The sequence below is a fragment of the Takifugu rubripes genome, chromosome 17 (genome assembly GCF_901000725.2).
Source record: "Takifugu rubripes chromosome 17, fTakRub1.2, whole genome shotgun sequence".
NCBI classification, from domain to species: domain Eukaryota; kingdom Metazoa; phylum Chordata; class Actinopteri; order Tetraodontiformes; family Tetraodontidae; genus Takifugu; species Takifugu rubripes.
Window position 1 is genome coordinate 11930776 of NC_042301.1, and position 18258 is coordinate 11949033.

General features: G+C 43.1%; 2 protein-coding genes across 3 annotated transcripts; both read left to right on the forward strand.

Annotated features, from left to right (window-relative positions):
• The first annotated feature begins 267 nt into the window (after window positions 1-267).
• Window positions 268-4254, forward strand: cacng3a (calcium channel, voltage-dependent, gamma subunit 3a). The gene is made up of 4 exons (XM_003972323.2): window positions 268-805; window positions 2840-2923; window positions 3001-3141; window positions 3233-4254. The coding sequence occupies exons 1-4, from the start codon at window positions 595-597 to the stop codon at window positions 3796-3798; spliced, it is 1002 nt and encodes a 333-aa protein (XP_003972372.1). The 5' UTR covers window positions 268-594; the 3' UTR covers window positions 3799-4254.
• Window positions 4255-4818: 564 nt separating this feature from the next.
• LOC101064791 (E3 ubiquitin-protein ligase RBBP6-like) lies at window positions 4819-17733 on the forward strand. 2 transcript variants are annotated; one of them, XM_029850465.1, is made up of 21 exons: window positions 4819-5864; window positions 6321-6420; window positions 6904-6943; window positions 9012-9053; window positions 9169-9257; window positions 9364-9460; window positions 9559-9701; window positions 9787-9959; window positions 10579-10682; window positions 10773-11101; window positions 11181-11241; window positions 11323-11380; window positions 11585-11639; window positions 11717-12043; window positions 12183-12269; window positions 12413-13979; window positions 14129-14894; window positions 15015-15267; window positions 15492-15562; window positions 15657-15744; window positions 15960-17733. In XM_029850465.1, exons 1-21 carry the CDS (start codon window positions 5699-5701, stop codon window positions 16921-16923), a joined length of 5580 nt encoding a protein of 1859 aa, XP_029706325.1. In that variant the 5' UTR covers window positions 4819-5698; the 3' UTR covers window positions 16924-17733. The 2 variants fall into 2 exon arrangements, with proteins under 2 accessions (XP_029706325.1, XP_011611083.2); XM_011612781.2 differs by having other exon boundaries at window positions 14129-15267.
• Window positions 17734-18258: the final 525 nt, after the last annotated feature.

Here is an 18258-nt window from a genome sequence, read left to right on the forward strand (position 1 = left end):
CAGTCATCATATTGTGACCCAGCGGTTTGTGAATATAAACATGACTCAGCAACAGTTAAATATGTCAGTGCCATAAAACATAAGATATTGAAATGTGTCCTGTTAGAGGTGATGGTACAACTGCTGACACTTCACCTGAGTCTTTTACATTCTTGATATTAAATGCATTTAAAAACAACAACAAAAATGGCGGGCCAGTCTCTGTCCGGGGTGCTGAACAGGCACGCGCGTTGGGGGCGGGGTTTGCCCCGTCCTACAGCCGCGCGTCAGAAGTCCAAAGTATCCAGATGATGCTGACGCCTTTTTCATCCCCACCTTTCTTTGTTTGAGGATTTGGAAGTTTGATTTTCCTCCTGGATTTCTTCTGACAGGCAGAGTCATCTATGATTTCCTCTGATTTTCTCAACCGCTGACCGAGAAACAGCCGGAGTCTCATTGTTGGACAAAAGAAGTCGAACTTTTTCAACTGCACCAATTAAATCAAGCGAATTGAGGAAAATGTCTGCTGAGCTGTCCTCCGATGACCGGACCAACTCAAAGATTAAACTCCAGGAAGAGTTTTAAAAAGAGCATCGCGAAAGCCACTGACCCGACATGAGGCTGTGCAACCGGGGCGTGATGATGTTGCTGACCACGGCGGGGGCTTTCTGCGCCTTCAGCCTCATGACCATCGCCGTGGGCACCGACTACTGGCTCTACTCCCGCGGGATGTGTCGCTCCAAGAGCCAGAATGACAATGAGACTGTCCGTAAGAACGAGGAAGTCCTGACCCACTCGGGTCTATGGAGGACCTGCTGCACCGAGGGTAGGAAAAGACAACTCCAGATGTTTAGGGGCCCCACACTTGGACTCTGGCACATTCGCGGCTTTCCTAGATGAAATAATTACAATAAAAAAACTTTATTAGCTACAAGTCACAATAACACAATTCATTGTCATCACAGATAACAGAATAATTATTGAGATTTATTCATTCTAAATGGTTTTGTAGTAAAATAATCTAGTCTAAAATATATTGTAAGTGATACATTAGGTAGATGAAAAATTCTTATATTTTACTTAAAAGCAGCTTAAACTACCAATGTTACATTGTAAAAAAAACAAACAAACAAAAACACTCCAAATACAATAAATGGTATATCCTAAATGATCTGTTAAACAGAGTATTATAGTAAAAAGATGGGATATAGAGTCATTACATTCATTAATCTCATCATATTAAACTTCTTATATAACTCCACTATATTTTTTAGTGTGATTTTTACGTAACTGTCAATTGTGCTAAAGTTAAAGAAACAATATATTGTTGTCGAGCCTAGGTGAAGTACAACTGCACTACTGTGTACTGTTGTATGAAGATCCAATTAAATATGCTTTGAATAAGAAAGAGTCATCCATCACTTACACAAAAATAGTCTACAAGGATACAATTCCAAAAAGTTCAATCAACATAAATGCATCTGGACTGGTAATGAACAGTGATTTATTCTGCAGACCTCTGACCAAAAAGAAGGTTTCGTAAAATAATCATGAATTCTTGATTCGATTTAGATTGATGGCGAAATTAAGAGATTGAAGATGCAGAGAAGTTGAAGTGGTATCTTAAATTATTCAATGCTTTTTTGCAGACCATCATTTCTATCTTCTCAATATTCAGCTTTTCTGAGAGGAATTAAAATATTCAGCTCTCTTATTTTGCGATCAAGCCTCTTAGCCTTTATTTCTTCAGTCATTCCCTCTTTCCTGAACATTAAAAAATCTAAATGGAGGAAGAAAAAGCAGATTTCAGCAATAATTAATCTGCAGATAAACAGAAGGGAAGTCAAAGGCTGAATGCAGCATAAAATTGGTTTATTTACAAGTGGAAATCAAAACTTTCTGAAAACATTTATTTTTTAAGAGAGGAACCAAACAGATATGGTTTCAATCCTCTTTCTTTCTGAATCGCAACAATGGTTAAATAATGTTTTTTAGCTTATTTTCTGTACTCTCTGAACCCTCAACTGTGTTCAAATTGTCCTGTGCTGAGTTTAGGTTGGTAACCATGGCAACCAGAGTCTCACTGTCAATATTTTTCAATCAATGCATCACACAGGGGCACGTATCAATATATGTCCATGTGTGGACAGAAACTGCTGGGTCAAATGTTGGTGAGTGCTGAAAACTTGCCGGAATGGTTTTTGAACAAATCTGTTGTTTGCCACATTTCAATATTTGTCTTGAATATTGTGTATATTCAAGATAACACAAATGTTCTTTGCTGGATGTCTATTTCAGTGCAGATGAGAGACTGTGTCAATAAAATAAAGCAAATCCTGACCGATCTGTAGCCTGCAGTGGTTAATGTTATCTCTCAGTAACTTGTACAAACTGGCACCAGGTTCTTTAATTTCACAGCAACAAAAAGGAATTCACTGGCTAAATATTTGAACTCATCATTCTGTTTAGCTTTTACGTGGCCAAAAATACTCCTCTTACAAAACCTTTACTCACATTTGCAATTGAAATCAAATCTGGAAGCTAATTTTCCTGCATTGAAAGAGTTAAATAAAATTTGTGACATCTATCTCTCAAATAATAGCAAGCGCAAGATTTACCAAAATGTCTTCTTTTTGTGCCATGTCATTTTGCGTTCAATATTTGGATTTGGATACCAACGTGCATCAGAATCAATAACACACAGTCCATTAGACACTAACCATCACATTTAATGTCATCTAATTACTTTCACAATGATTGTGCTCTCTAACTTACACAGCATGCTTTTGGTGTTACAGAATATACCAGTTGTAGTTGGGCACTGCTACTGTAGTCATAATATTTCTCTGTTTTTCTCCAGGGACATTTCAAGGAGTTTGCAAAGACATTGATCATTTTGCAGAAGATGCAGATTATGAGCAGGATGCTGCAGAATACTTATTACGTATGTAATAACCATCTGTAAGTGTTTTTAGTGCATGATAGGAGACTTTGCATTTTCATCATCTTTCATCTGATCAGGAGCAGTACGAGCTTCCAGCCTCTTCCCCATCCTCAGTGTGGGATTGTTGTTCCTTGGAGGTTTGTGTGTTGCTGCCAGTGAGTTTTACAAATCACGCTACAATGTGATCCTCAGTGCTGGCATCCTCTTCGTCTCTGCAGGTGAGAATTATTCAGGAATCAGCTGCACACACCCTAAAGACAATGAGATTATCTTGCATCTGAATCTCCCAAAATTTCCAAACTCCCGCAGGTCTCAGTAACATTATTGGCATCATTGTGTACATATCAGCCAACTCAGATGACCCGAGTCAGAGTGACAACAAGAAGAGCTACTCCTACGGTTGGTCTTTTTATTTTGGAGCGCTGTCCTTCGTGCTGGCCGAGATGGTGGGTGTCCTGGCCGTGCACGTTTTCATAGAAAAACACAGACAGCTGCGCACCAAAGGCCAGGCCTCCCTCATGAAGCCGGTCTCTCGCAGCTCGTCCATCTACCGCAACCATTACTACCAGAACCGGGCGCGGCGTTACAGCTACAGGAGCAACCACAACGCAGTGGAATCGGCCTCGCAGTCCTTCCGGGCATCCTTGGTGCGAGACAGAGACCAGTTGATCTCTGCTGACTCAAAGGTCCTGGCAGGTTTACCAGCATCAGGGACAGTGGGGTCTGAGTTTATGCTTTACACTTTGGCTGCCTCGCCTCTTAAAGACAGTAAGATTGAGATGGCTGTGGAGGATTTAACCACAGCAAACACCCACAACCACACAGAGACTCTCCCTGGAAACTGTGCTGCCAATAGAAGGACAACCCCTGTCTGAAAACAGACACAAAAAGTGAAATGGGAACAAAACTCTCACAAATTCTGTATCCTAATTTAAAAGAACTAGATACTCAAGCTAAGGAAAGGACAACAAAGACGACTAGACTGACAGAAAATCAAATGTAAAGAAAAAAGTATGACGTCCGAACACCACAAACTTGTAGGTCATTCTGTGATATATCACTAGAGTATGTGAGTGTGTGTGTATATAACATTAGGGTGCAGAAACAGACAGAAAAGTCTGTGAAAAACACTATCGACACATCCAAAGACATCCCAGCCAAATATATAGCCTGTACCTATACTGCCCTTGTGGACTTTACGCTTAAAACTGGAACCCCATTAAATGCTTGTTGTCTCTCTGAGTCTGACTATGTTTTGCACATAAAGATCTAAGCATTTGTGAAAAATCTGATGTTCTGCCCTGTGAGTCTGTGTTTACAATGAATAAAGCTTGTTCACACTGATGTTTTTTTCCTCTCTGCAGCCACACACGACAAACACATGCTCCAACAAACAGCTACAACCCCGCTACAGCAGTAGGAGCAATATTGTTGTAGATCCCTCAAAACAAGGACACAAGCTGTTAAATATGATTGGCATTCTGAGCTCTGCACACAATAACATTAGGAAGTTTAATTTTACACGAGATATGATGTAATAAACACACCTCATTATCTATCCACTGATGTTCTGCTAACTTTATGTGTTAGAAATAGGTTGAAAAAAAGTTGACCAAATAGAAAGTATAAGGAAAAGAAGCTTGGAAGTAAATTTTTGTTTTAACAAAACCAAGGTTAGATCTATCAAAGCTCCATTTTATGTTGATTTTAAGTTATTTTGATACAATAAACTCTGTATACCTGTTAGGCCAACCAAATTAAAATAAAAATGAAAAAATTAACTCGGTTAAAGGCTTTCGAGAAGTTTGAATAAATATATAATGACGTGTAGTATTATATGTATATTTTATAGTGGCACGGTTATTTATGTAACGATGAAGACGTCATATCCGGTTTAATGCGCCGCCATTTTGATGAAACTGCGAGGAGAAAGGCGGTCGGGACACGAAGTGGATTTTACGGATTTAATTTTCGGATTACTTTCAATACACAACAATCAAGTACTTCTTTTGAGATGTGGACGCTCACTCGACAGGATATGTCGCCCCGAATGTGAAATTGGTGGATTTTGTACTTCTGCTCGACGTCTACATTTGAATTGTACTGCTAGCATGGCTCCTTGAAACAGTTAGCGTTAGCTTTTGTTTGGCAAGTGTATTATGTACTGTGACGGACTAAGCTAAACTCGAGGCGTAGCTTGCTAACCCAAGCTTACTTCCTTGTTTCAACCCTTCTTCAAAACACATTTTACGTTTAAATACACGCGTTCACCCACCCGTTCTGTGTACCAGCTTAAATGAGTTGTGGTTGTTTGAGCACGAAGCACTAGCAACTACCTCTTGAAGGAAAAACGACAACCCTTAAGGACGATTGATCAGGAAATTCAGGCTGTTGGGTAGCTATTCTGGCAGCCCTCCACACGGACCATTCACCACGGACTTGGCCTCATTTACACCGGTGCTGTAGATTGCACTAACGTTTGGACTCATGGATTTTGTGGGATGCCGTTACATTTTACCGGACTAAAGTGAACTGTTAAGCCACGACGCCGTTCTGCGGCGCTTTGGCCTTAAACATCGATTATTTTGCTGTTACAAGGACTCTTCGTCGAAGGCGAGCTCAAACGCAATTTAGTTTTTTTTTTCTCCAGCGTTATAGAAAATAAAATTAAGATTTACACTAGCTCTCTGTGTTCCGTGTTGACGCTGTTTTGTTAACAGGCCTGTGTTTTTGGTTTTTTTTTCTCCTTGTGCTTAAGTGACGGAAGTGGTAAAAATGTCATGTGTTCATTATAAATTTTATTCCAAACTGGACTACAATACAGTCACTTTCGATGGGCTGCATATTACCCTCAGTGAGCTTAAAAAGCAGATTATGACCAGGGAGCGCCTCAAGGCCACAGACTGCGACCTGCAGATCACCAATGCGCAGACGCGAGAAGGTAAATTGTCTCCCGGCAAATTCTTAAACATTTAACCAGCTTCTTTCATGTTATTTTGGGTAAGTCGACATGATGTATCGAAATATCAACCTTCTTGTCTGTGGGGCATGTAAAATAGGAATAAATACAGTGTCAAAGGTCAGTTTTAACTACTGGACACCCTGAACCTACTGTTGTGTTTTTAAGTTTATAGTGCACTTTGCTCTAAGATGCTATACTGTTTTTTATCAAGCATTTTGAATCCCTATGTGTGTTAAATGTGTTGTTGAGGTTGAACAATTGAGCCTAATCAGATGGGATAAAGACACTTTCAAGTGCCAGAAAAATGAATAGCTAAGATATACTTAAGGCTAGTGGATCTATAATTGTGTTTCATTATTTGGATTTTCAAGGGGATAGCTTTCAGTAAGATGTGGCGTCAGCCTGCACTTTCATGTTAATTGTCATGTTTTGCAGAATACACAGATGAAAAAGCCCACATACCTAAACACTCATCAGTGATTGTCCGACGCATTCCAATTGGTGGAGTAAAGCCTGCTGGCAGGACGTTCATTGTGTATGTATGCTTGTGTATATAGCAACATCATCATTTGGATTACTGTAAGACATGTTTTAGTTGGTAATGAAATTATTTGCTATCGTTTTAAAGGTTGTGTTGGATAAATAAGGCTCACTCCCCATTCAGTAAATGCACGGGACAATGTTATGTATCATTTGCATTCTAGTCATTTAATTTGTGTCATTCCATGTTCCGTTGCAATTTGAGATCCCAAATACAATTTTGTTTAATAAAATGACAGCAATGTGCAGAGGTGACACCTCCAGAGTGATTGGCCTCCTGTCTAACTTTGCTATGCAATGTCTAATAAATGTCATTCGGCATCAGCGGTTTTGTACTCTAGAGTTGTGACCACAATCATTTGCAGTTGATTATCCCATTTTATATATTCAGTGTGTTCAAATAAGCATTTATAGGTCTCCAGCTGTCTGTTTATGCCAAATTCTGATGTTCCGTTCTTCCTTGTTCTTGTTTCTGCAGAGATCGTTCTGACTCAGCTGTAGTAGGATCATCCAGACCCGTATGTAACACAAACCCAAAATCAACACACACTCCTCCTCCTCCTCCTCCTCTCACCTCTCTCACTCTCCCTCTATTTCTGGCTTTAGTCACCTTTCTTGAGAACATTGTGTTAATAATGTAAGTTGTGTGTACCTTCTTTTCACTGTGTGTCAGCTACATTTGTGCTCAGATTTCAACCTCTCCATGTTACTTAACGTCTCTCTGGACATTCCTTGAATTACCTACATTTAGATAGTTTAATGTTTTTGGGTTTAGTCAATTAAAGTTGGAAATTATGGCTTAGAGAGATGACTTTAAGATGGGAAACAGTAGACTAATTTTTTTTAAATGTTCCAAACTAATAAATTGTTTAATTGTTGATATACAATTAAGGTACTATTTAAATTGTTAATGACTGTGTTTCATATTGAAATGATTTTCTTGTAGCCTGCTTTAGGTCAGGCAAATGTTTTAACAGGGGTTTGTAATGGGAGAAATGGTATTATGTTTTCCTGTCATTTTATTTTTTGTAAAAAAAAATCTGTTTAACAGCCTCAATGAAGCAACTTGTGGCTGGGATTTTTGTACTTAACTCCAGTTCGACAATACAGCTAAAATATGTCTGGAAGAGGGCCATTGCTTTATGTTTTAAACATCTAAAAGTGCTAAAACTTAATTTCTTGACTGATCTGTTTTTCCGTAACATTTACCTATGTTGCTCGTTTTGTCATGTTTAAAGTTATTCAGAAGATGCAAATTTTTGCTCTGAGTATGGACTTCTCATAAGACAAACATTTAAGGCTCACAGGCTTTCTTCTAATGGGTTAAATGCTTTGATCGAATTCAGCTTCTCAAGTGACAACCTCCAAGTGTATCGTTAAAACTGTGGTTTGTGGGGTTAATGTGGAGCTAGCCTTGCTACGTTTGCTGCTGTGCCCCTGACACACGTTGTAACACGATGGCAAAGTGCTCTGACACATTTTCAGTCAACCAAATATCCTGATAACTGAGGCATTCCATGGTTGCTGCAGTGAGAAGTGTTGTGGTGTAGTGTGTCCTGTAAGCTGTAAGCTGCAGAACCTTTCAATAAAGTTGTTCCGTGGGTCAGTGCCAGAGCCACTTGTATCACTTCCCTGTGTGTTCCCTCTATAGCCTTCTGCAATGTGCACTGTTCCCTCCAGGTCCTGCAGAAGACGCTGCACAGCTTTTCCCTCTTTTTAATGACCTAATTTATTTTCTGTACTAGAATTCCCACAGTTCAATGAGTAACCTGATATATCCTTTACCATTAATGTTGAAGCCTTTTAACCAGTGACACAAAATGTCCCCTCGTCGTTTTTTTCAAGGAACCATCTCAGTTTTTTGTTACTTTTATGTTAAAGCAATGGGCATGGTGCCATGCTTGTACATAATGTTAGTAAATGGGGTTTACCCTGCAGCTTTAGAATTTTACAACTCTGTTATATTTAGTTTAGGAGAGCAGGTGCTGAAACATCACTGGTGACCCAGTTAACAGAAATTGGAAGTCGATATTCAATGTGATGTATTCCTTTGAGAACCACCCTGGTCTTCCTACAGCAGAAATATTTCTCAATCACTGGAGAATTATTTTAAGGAGTGTAGGGTTGGACTGCAATAATGAAGGATAAGTGGCAATGGAAATCTTGGATTTAAGAATCCAGAGCTCTTTGTCAGAATTCACATTGCTAAATTGAATGCAGCTTACATTAGACAGCAGTATTTTTACACTGCAAAGGTCTTAGATTTCATTTATTTTCTGTTTATAGTATAAGTCATTATATGTATTGCATGTGGGCTAACTTTTAAAGTCTTTTTCCCCCCCAGGTGGCAAGTTTTACTTTTTTTTTTTTTTTATCAAGCACGAGTGTCTCTGGATTAGGTTATTTTCACTGACAAATTTAATGACCCCCGTGATTAGACATGGAATTATTGGTACTTCTCAGGGGTATTCATTTGTTTAATTGACTTGAATGTTAAATTGAAGGGACTGGATGCAGATGTATAGCTGTATAGCTATACGTTCAATGTTAATGCCTTTTAATATCTGTACTCTGATTTTCCTGCAGACCGATTCTTCTCCTTCAATGTCACTTGCCCAACTCGCCAAGGTAGTATCGCTAAATACTGGCTATCATTCCAAAAGAGGATTTAAGTACATAACATGCCCCCTTTTAATGTAGAGTTGACATTATTTTCTCCCCCCCTCTTGATCATGTCCATCAGACTCCTAACCTGGTCGACGCAAATGCTTCCGAGGAGGACAAGATTAAAGCCATGATCTCTCAATCCATTCATGATTATGACCCGATACAGTTAGTATACACCCATCTTTTTATCATAGGCCTCTGAAGTCGTTATTAACTGAACAATTTACTACTTGGAATTTGTTTTAGAAGATTAATTGGCTTTTCTCAATAGCTATTCAAAGAGGGGTGTTGGACCTCCCCCTGCTCACTATACCTGCTATCGGTGTGGAAAGGCTGGCCACTACATCCGTCAGTGCCCCATGCTGATGGTAATTATGTTTTTGTTGCATTTAGACTTTCAATTTAGAACTAAATTTCCTAATTGTTGGGACGTGTCTTTGTTGACATGATTTATTTTAATTTTTAGATCCAGGATAAAAGTGAGGAGGCTCCCAAACCAGTCAGGATTAGCAAGGGTATTCCTCAAAGCTTCATGGTCAAAGCAGAGCCTGGCACCAAAGGAGCCATGCTGACGAGCACTGGCGAATACGCAATACCTGCGATAGATGCGTATGTTTCTCTCGGCCCAACTCAACATCTGCTGTGGTTTTTTTTGGTGACGTGACCTTAAAATTAAAAGTCTATATTGATGCAGGGAGGCCTATGCACAAGGAAAGAAAGAGCGCCCACCATTTGTTCCACAAGACCAACCTTCATCTGAAGATGATGCAGATCCAATTCCAGATGAGCTGTTATGTCCGATCTGCAATGACTTGATGGTCGACGCTGTAGTTATACCCTGCTGTGGGAATAGCTACTGTGATGATTGTGAGTTCTTTGGCTTAATAACAACTCAAGACAAACTGTTTCCAGGTTTAAATGCATTTATTAATATTTTGGGAGTTACAAAGGATAGTTATTGGGATCAGTCAAATTTCAACACAAACAACCCAGAGATAAATATAGGTGTAAAAGACACAAGGGATGGCAAAATCAGTTTTTTTGTGGTAAGAGAAAAATGAGACGACTATTTGAAAGCTTAACAATGTAAGATGGCTGTTTTGTCTAGTTGATCTGTGCTGAATGTCAAGGAGGGTTTCCTTCAAATAACAAGTATGTAAAAGGCCCAAAATCAGTTGATGGGTCTTTGCTGGGCTTTGTGCTACTTGGGCCAAGGGGCTAAAAAATGGTCCTTTTTTATACAATTGTACACTTGCAAAGGAATTTGCGAAATAATGCAACAAAATGAAATTAATAAAAATATCAAAGCCAGCATGGGTAGTGTTAGAAGCTCATTTATGTGATTGTTAAATGCTTAACTTTGAGTTGGTAGATCCAACAGCTTACTAAACTACAGGTACTAGTATTTTACGGCAGGGAAATGTGTCATCTGTACAAAATCACTCTCCTCCCTTTTAACTGTCTAAAGAGAGACTTTTTATTCCAGGCATCAGAACTGCCCTGCTGGAATCAGAGGAACATGTCTGTTATACATGCAAGCAGTCAGATGTTTCACCTGATAATCTTATAGCCAACAAGTTTCTTCGTCAGGTAACCCAACACACATCTGCGTTTCAGTATGCTGAGTTATTGCATTCATCTTATTGTGATTTTTTTTTTTAAATGTAATGCTTCATGCAGGCTGTAAACAACTTTAAAAATGAGACTGGATACACCAAACATGCACGAAAGCTGGTTCAAAACTCGGCTCCACCGCCACCACGTCTTCAGTTGCTCAGGCATTCAAGACAGCAGGACCCTTTGGTCGCCAATGCTTCTACAAGTGCACCCTCTACCACCACTCAAGTACAAGCCCCAACTCCAACTCCAGCACCTGCCCCTGAACCGTCACCCCCCACCCCTCCTCATGTCTCTGCCACTGAAGGGCAAGTTGCTTCATGTACTCCACCAGCTGCTGACCACCATTCTCCACCAAAGACGATCAACCACGGTGAACCTCCTCCACCAGGGTGAGTTAAGGCTATGACGATTTAAACACCAGGATTAAAAATAACCACCCTAATTGGTCAAAATGTGTCCACATTGTAGTGAAACTGACCCTGGACCAAGTTTGACAACAAGCTCATCAAAAGCAGAAAGTGGTTCTCAGGTATGACGGCATCCATGACTAGACTACATGTGAGAAACATCAATTTTGGATCTCATTCTACTTTTTCTTTTTGGTTGACAGAACTATAATTTAAGTAATATGGGCCATCCACCACCAGCGAGGCCAACTCAGTCCTCGGGTAAGCGATTTATTTTAGGTTATTTCCTGGAAGATATATGTTGCATAGTACTTTAATATCTAGCGTCTGATCTATCCTACATTAATTTGGAATCAAATGGCAACGTAACAGTAATCTGTTTTGTTTAAGAGAAAAGATAATTATGATAATATAGGTGTGGTTTTAAAACTAAATACATCCAGTGACAAGCTGCATCTCCCACAGGCCACCAGTCACGGCACCATCACACTTACAGGGGTGGAGGTCGTCACTGGGAGAGGTGAGGCCAGTCTACCAGTGATCTATAAATTGACTGTGGCGTAAGATGAGTTTTAACAGTTTGCATTCTTTGACCAGGTCTTTCAGAGGAAGAGACCATCCCTCCCCTCACATTCAGACCGTTCCACCTCCAGCACCCATAACTCCGGCCTTTCCAGCTCAGTCCATGTACCCACCCCCACTACAAGCCTACCCCCCACCTTACAGTTCTGGTCCCGGTCTAATCCCTCCTCCCCCTGTTAATTATCAGCCTCAAGCTGTTTATGCTCCTGGACCGGGAGTACTCAACCCTCCATGGGTTGCACCAGGCACCCAGCCCCCTCTTGTGTCTCTTCCAGGCCCCCTCTCTCAGCCTCCCCTTTCTAAGGATGATTTCTACAGACAGCGACACCACCGACAGGACAAGTGAGTTGTTTAAATTTGTCAGAAAAAAGTGTGAGTTAGTGTGGACTCTTACTGAAGGTTTTATCAGAGGTCGTGATTGTCTATTAAGGTTGAATAAGAATTTCATTTAAGGTTTCTGCTGTTTTGTCTTTGTTTGCAGAGTTCAGTCCAAACTTGATGAATTTACTAAAGACTTTCTTATGAGGTACAGAAGTGCGCCAAAGAGACAGCGACGTTCTTACTCCAGGTAGCTTTATTAATGTGCTTTAAACCAAACTCTGTTTTAGTTCCTATGTAAATATATGTGTATAATGAATAAAATTATTATTTATTAAATTAATTTACTCATAGTCACCCATGTTTTTCTTTCTAAACTTTTCCCTCCTCTAGGTCAAGGTCATATAGTCGCTCTCCTTTGAGCCGCTCTTATAGTCGCTCAAGATCACGGTCCAGATCAAGGTCCTACTCGTATTCTCCAAGCCGATCCCGCTCTCGTTCTCGCTCCTATGATCGATCTTATCCACGCTCGCCGTATTCTAGACGCAATGGGCGTAGTTACGGCCGCTCTCGGTCCAGGACCCGATCCCGTTCAAGGTCATATGGATACAGACGCTCTGCTTCTCCACGGTCTCCTCTCGCCTACCGGGGAGGTGGTTGGGAGGGAGGTGAAGGAGCAGGACCTTACAGGTCAAGGTCACGATCTCGCTCGCCCGGAGGCTACAGGAGCCGCACCCCAGATGGACGAAAACCGCCCCCACGTGAGCTAGCTCCATATGAACTGAAGGGTCTCAGTCCTGGTAGTCAGGATCGCTGGGAACGAGAGAGGTATAGACAATGGGAGAAGGAGTATGCTGACTGGTACAACAAATACTATAAAGATTTTGAAAACCAGCATCCATCACTGTATCAGAGAGGACGTGGCAGTCGGGACAGGGATCGAGAAAGGGAAAGAGCATCACCCTTATCTCGAAATTATCCCCCTGAGGGGAGAGGAAGAAGAGACGATAGAGGTGCCCCAGCTCATCATCCTCCATCTTCCTCATCATCCGGGACAAAATCCAGCAATAAAGTCATCAAAACCAAGAAAGTGAAAAAGAAGAAACCTGGGGATGAACAAGAGTCATCCCAGCAGTCCATTGACAGGGGTGATGCGACACCTGTCCGGGATGAACCCATGGATGAAGTTCCATCTCCAGTTAAAACACCCCCAGTGTCCTCAAGGCCTCAAGCAGGTGACGCAACAAAATCTCCAGCCTCTAAAAGCAGTGCATCAACCAAACCCTCAGCCAAGTCTGCATCCAAACCCCAATCTGATAAAAACAGGAAAGAGAAAAATCAAAAGGTGAAAGCCAAAGTCAAGACTGAAAGTGTTAAATCCAAGAGTGACAAGATAAAGAAGAAGAATGGTGATGGAGTGACGAACAAAAAGGATTCATTATCATCTACTGCCTCTAAACCACTGAAAACACTCAAAGTAAAACAAGAAGATGCCACCAAATCGACTAATCCCAAAAAGGAAAAGAGCAAAAGCTCTACGGCGAGGCCTGGCCTGCTTAAAACCCCCCCGCTGTCTTCTCAGAACCCACCACTCCATCATCCTTCAGTGCACGATGGCCTTCAACCCAGTCACGACATCCGAGGGAGAAGAGACCTTCCACAAGCCGGCGGTCTCCTTCCTCTCCCCAATCAACACGGACATGAACTCGCCCCCCCATTGGACAGTCGGCGCAGAATGGGAGAGGACAGTCGGTCATTACTCGGTTCTCCTCCTGGAAAACTAAGGCGAACAGACAATCTGGGGGGTGATCTTATGTCCCACCCACACATGTCTCACCAGCCCCTCCTCAACAGACTCCCACACTTTGAAAGGCCTGGTCTTCTTCCCTTACCAGGCAGTCGTGAGATGGGGCGTGGAGATGTAGATCGAGGACCCATCAGACCACTAATAGACCTGCAGGTAGGTTAACCATTTGTTTCTTTACTGGCTTTTCTTGCTCAAGCCCTTGCTTAAATGTGTAATAATGATCTAATAATACAGTGGTTTCACATTAGTCCTGCCTCTGATCAGCTGCAGCTTTTGTAATCACATTTTCCCCTTGTTTAAAGCCTTTGGTGCAGAGGAGGATCAAGTTAAACAGAGATCTGGGGAGAAAATACAGCACCGAGACGACAGCCTTGGACAGAGCACCTCCAGGTCCTGAGAAAACAGCATCCACCTCAGACCAGTCGGCATCTGCTCACACATCTGATGGTGATCGACCCAGCAGCAGTAGTATCGAATGCTCAGGTAGAAAAGAGCGTCCAGCTTCTGCTGACAGGGGAGTCTCCAAAGAAAGACCAGGGAGTGCTGGAGAGAGACAGCAGGACCTGGACAGAGAACAAAGAAGTTTAGGAATGAACAGAGAGAGAGACAGAACATCAGTGTCTGACCGAGAGAGGATCCCTGCGTCTGACCGAGACAGAGGGACGGTGTCTGAGCGGGACAGAGGGGCTGCATCCGAGCGGGACAGAGGGACGGCGTCCGAGCGGGACAGAGGGACGGCGTCCGAACGGGACAGAGGGGCTGCGTCCGAACGGGACAGAGGGACGGCGTCCGAACGGGACAGAGGGACGGCTTCCGAGCGGGACAGAGGGACGGCTTCCGAGCGGGACAGAGGGGCTGCGTCCGAGCGGGACAGAGGGGCTGCGTCCGAGCGGGACAGAGGGGCTGCGTCCGAGCGGGACAGAGGGACGGCGTCCGAGCGGGACAGAGGGGCTGCGTCCGAGCGGGACAGAGGGGCTGCGTCCGAGCGGGACAGAGGGGCTGCGTCCGAGCGGGACAGAGGGGCGGCGTCCGAGCGGGACAGAGGGGCTGCGTCCGAGCGGGACAGAGGGGCTGCGTCCGAGCGGGACAGAGGGGCGGCGTCCGAGCGAGACAGAGGCGCTGCGTCCGAGCGGGACAGAGGCGCTGCGTCCGAGCGGGACAGAGGGACGGCGTCCGAGCGGGACAGAGAACGAGTTTCTGGGTCAAGCCACCAGAAGGCATCCACATCACTGGAGAGAGACTCTGAGGGAGAGAGGTCTGTTAGGAGAGAACGAAAGAACTCTGGTAGTGGCGGGACGGGAGGGAGATCTGTTTCTCTAGACAAAGTGACCATCAGAGAGAAGTCGGACACCACCAGGAGAAATGTTGACAACCAGCCAAAGTCGAAAGAGTCCTCTCAGGACAGAGGGGAAGGCTCGAGCAGAACTACCAAACCTAACAGGTCTGTCAACATTCTCATACATATTCATCATTGAAAATGCAGCATACAGTATAATATTTAAAGGAAATAGTAGGAGAAGTCTCTGAACATCTGGCAAAAGTGACAGATTTGATTAATTTGACAAGATTTGAATTAATGGCTGTGCTATTATCGTAACCTTTTCAGAGTCTTTAGTTAATTACTTGTTGTCATGGACATGTAATTATATTCTGCTCTTTTCCCAGGAGTGTATCCAGGGACAGAGCAGAGAGAGGCCCTCCCTCTGGAGAAAAACCACCTGCACTTCACAAAGAAGGTAATTTAAGTCTGTCTGCAAAGCAGTGACGGTTCTGACTATTGTCTCTTGTCACCTCCCTGAGAACATTTCCTGTCTGTCCCTCCTGTTCTAGCACCGAAAGATGGCGAGGATTCTGCCGTCAGAAATAAGCCCCGTATCAGCCGCAAGGCCCTGTCAGGCCACTCTGGGAGCTCCTCCATGTGCGTATTGTAGCAGAAATATCTCTCAAACCCATATGCTAAATCTTGATCAGTAAAATGCTGTTGGGTCTCATTTGCCTAGTCTCAGGTGACGTTTAACATGCTGATTTAAAAAAAAAAAAAAACTGGATACGCTCTACTGGGTGTAGTACAGAAGACGGGCGATACACCCATGACTATCGTCTCATCTAAACAACTGTTTTTCTTAATATTAGATCAACCCAAGAGGTAAAGCAGGATGCAGAGAAAGACAGGAATCCTCCATCCTCCAAGCGCACGGCGCCGCCTTCGACGAGTCCCACCGCCTGCTCTAAACGTACACCGACTGTGAGTCCGGCGCCGAGCCCGGTCAGAGAGGAGCCGCTCATTCAGCCACCGCCTCGCTCCAAGTGGGAGAGAGAGGACGATGAAGAAGCCCTGGAAAATGAACTTAGTGCTCCCACTGTGCCCTCACCAGTGCTTCAGAAGCAAAGAGTTAAAGAGCTGCAGTCTGAAGCGCCTAAACTTCCCAGAAATGACTCCCGGGATGGAAGTAAGGAGCCGAAGAGAGGAGTAATAAGAGAGGATAAAAAAGGGAGAACACAGAGGGATGAAAGCAGAGCAGTCAGGACGGCCCAGACGACCTCCGATAAAACATCAAAAACAAAAACCGCGAGGGAGCTGGACAGAGAGGAAGGGAAAGATGCCGTCAGAGAGGAGGGGCGGGGAACGGGAAAAGAGGAGAGAAGGCCAGAAAACAGAGGCTCCGGAGGAAGAGACGAGAGCCGCGGCCCCGAGCCTCGCAGACAACGACTGTGTTCTGACTTGGGTCGCGAGACGGACGAGGCGGCGTTCGTACCGGACTACAGTGAAGGAGAGGGCTCCGACACGGAGAGAGGAAGGAGCGCCAGCCTGAGCCCGTCCCAGAGCCAGCAGTCCCAAAGCCCAACCCTGAGCAATCACAGCGGCTCGGGAGCCACGGACAAGAAGAAAAAGAAACAGAAGAAGCAGAAAAAACACAAGGACAAGAAGAAGAAGAAGCACAACAGCCAGGACAAAGGAGAACACAAGCACAAAAGCCAGGACAAGGGAGAACACAAGCGCAAACACAAGAAAAAGAAGCGCAAAAAGAACAAAGACAAAGAGGAGGAGGAAGAGGAGGTGAAGGCAGAGAAGACGCAGGAAGGGGCTCCGTCTTAAGCCGACTTCAAGAAGCCAGTGGCGTTGATGTGTGTGCCATTCAGGATGAAACAGGTGTTTTTGACTGTCCGTGCCCGTGTTCTCACATTAACACTGTTGCAGATGGTACTTTTGAGCGAAGGGCCACAGAATTAAAACTACTGCTCGTTTTCAACAGCGTCGCATAAGAACCTCACTGGGAGACCTGGTATGTGTGTGTAGATCTAACTTGAGCTCACAGGGCCACAACAACTGATGGCACTGAAACGATTAAAGATGATAAACTGTACTCAGGGAACTGATCGATATCACAGTGGTAAATTGCTGTTTCTCTGCTTGTGTATGCTTGTGAATAGTCCCACCTAATATTTTCTTCCCTGGTTTAATTCCCTGTGTTCTCTTATTACATGGTTTCTGAATAAATGTATATGCTACGAGCTGTTGTAAGCTCTCTTTGAAGGTCTCTACATAGGTTTTGTATTGTTTTAGCACATGAATATCAAAAATTGATCCTTTGCTTTATTTCACTTTGTGCCAGCAAAGTTGTTTTCCGAGTTGCTTTTCTTAACCTGAATCAAATGCAAACTATGTAGAATTTATAATTGATTAATGTACTAAAACAAAGCTGAATCAAGAATGTGATCTGAAGATGGAGGCTTGTGCCTCTATACTGCACTGGATCGTATTGATCACGGATGTGTCAATAATGGCAGATCAGCCGGTGTGATGTTCTGAATGTGCAGCGGCAACTGTTGGGTTGTACAGGTTGGAGGACTTGTTCCTATTAATTAGTTGTTAATTTTTTTATTAAAAAGTCCTTGAAAGAATAAAGGTGTGTGTTTGTTGTATTTCACCTTGCTGTTGTATACATAAACACAAAAGATGGCAACTTATTCAGTGTGGAATTACATTGCCATCATTAATTGCTCATAAAGTACAAATTTCATAGAAACTAAAAGATGGGTAACGACTGGAATAGGCAGCTTAGATGGAAAAAAGAATTATAATTTTTTAAACAGATCCTTGGAAAGAGTAGTCAGGTTTGGGCTCGTTTTGATTAATTATTCTTCAAGCGTGAATAATTGAAACGGGACTTGCCAGGAAGAGTTGCTGCAGTGATGCGCAGTGACCACTGCGTGGCGCTGAAAGCCCTGCCACTTTATATACGTGGGGTGAAAGGCTGTCACAACAAACTCGTTGATATATCTACAACCCCCCCAACACGCACACACACACAAGCATGACTGGTGGATCATAAGCAGGAGGCTGTAGATGGGTTCACAGACAGGGTGAGGGACCACTGAGATCAGCGAGCGGCAGATGCATTTTCCCTCAAACAGCTGTATTTGAAAGTGC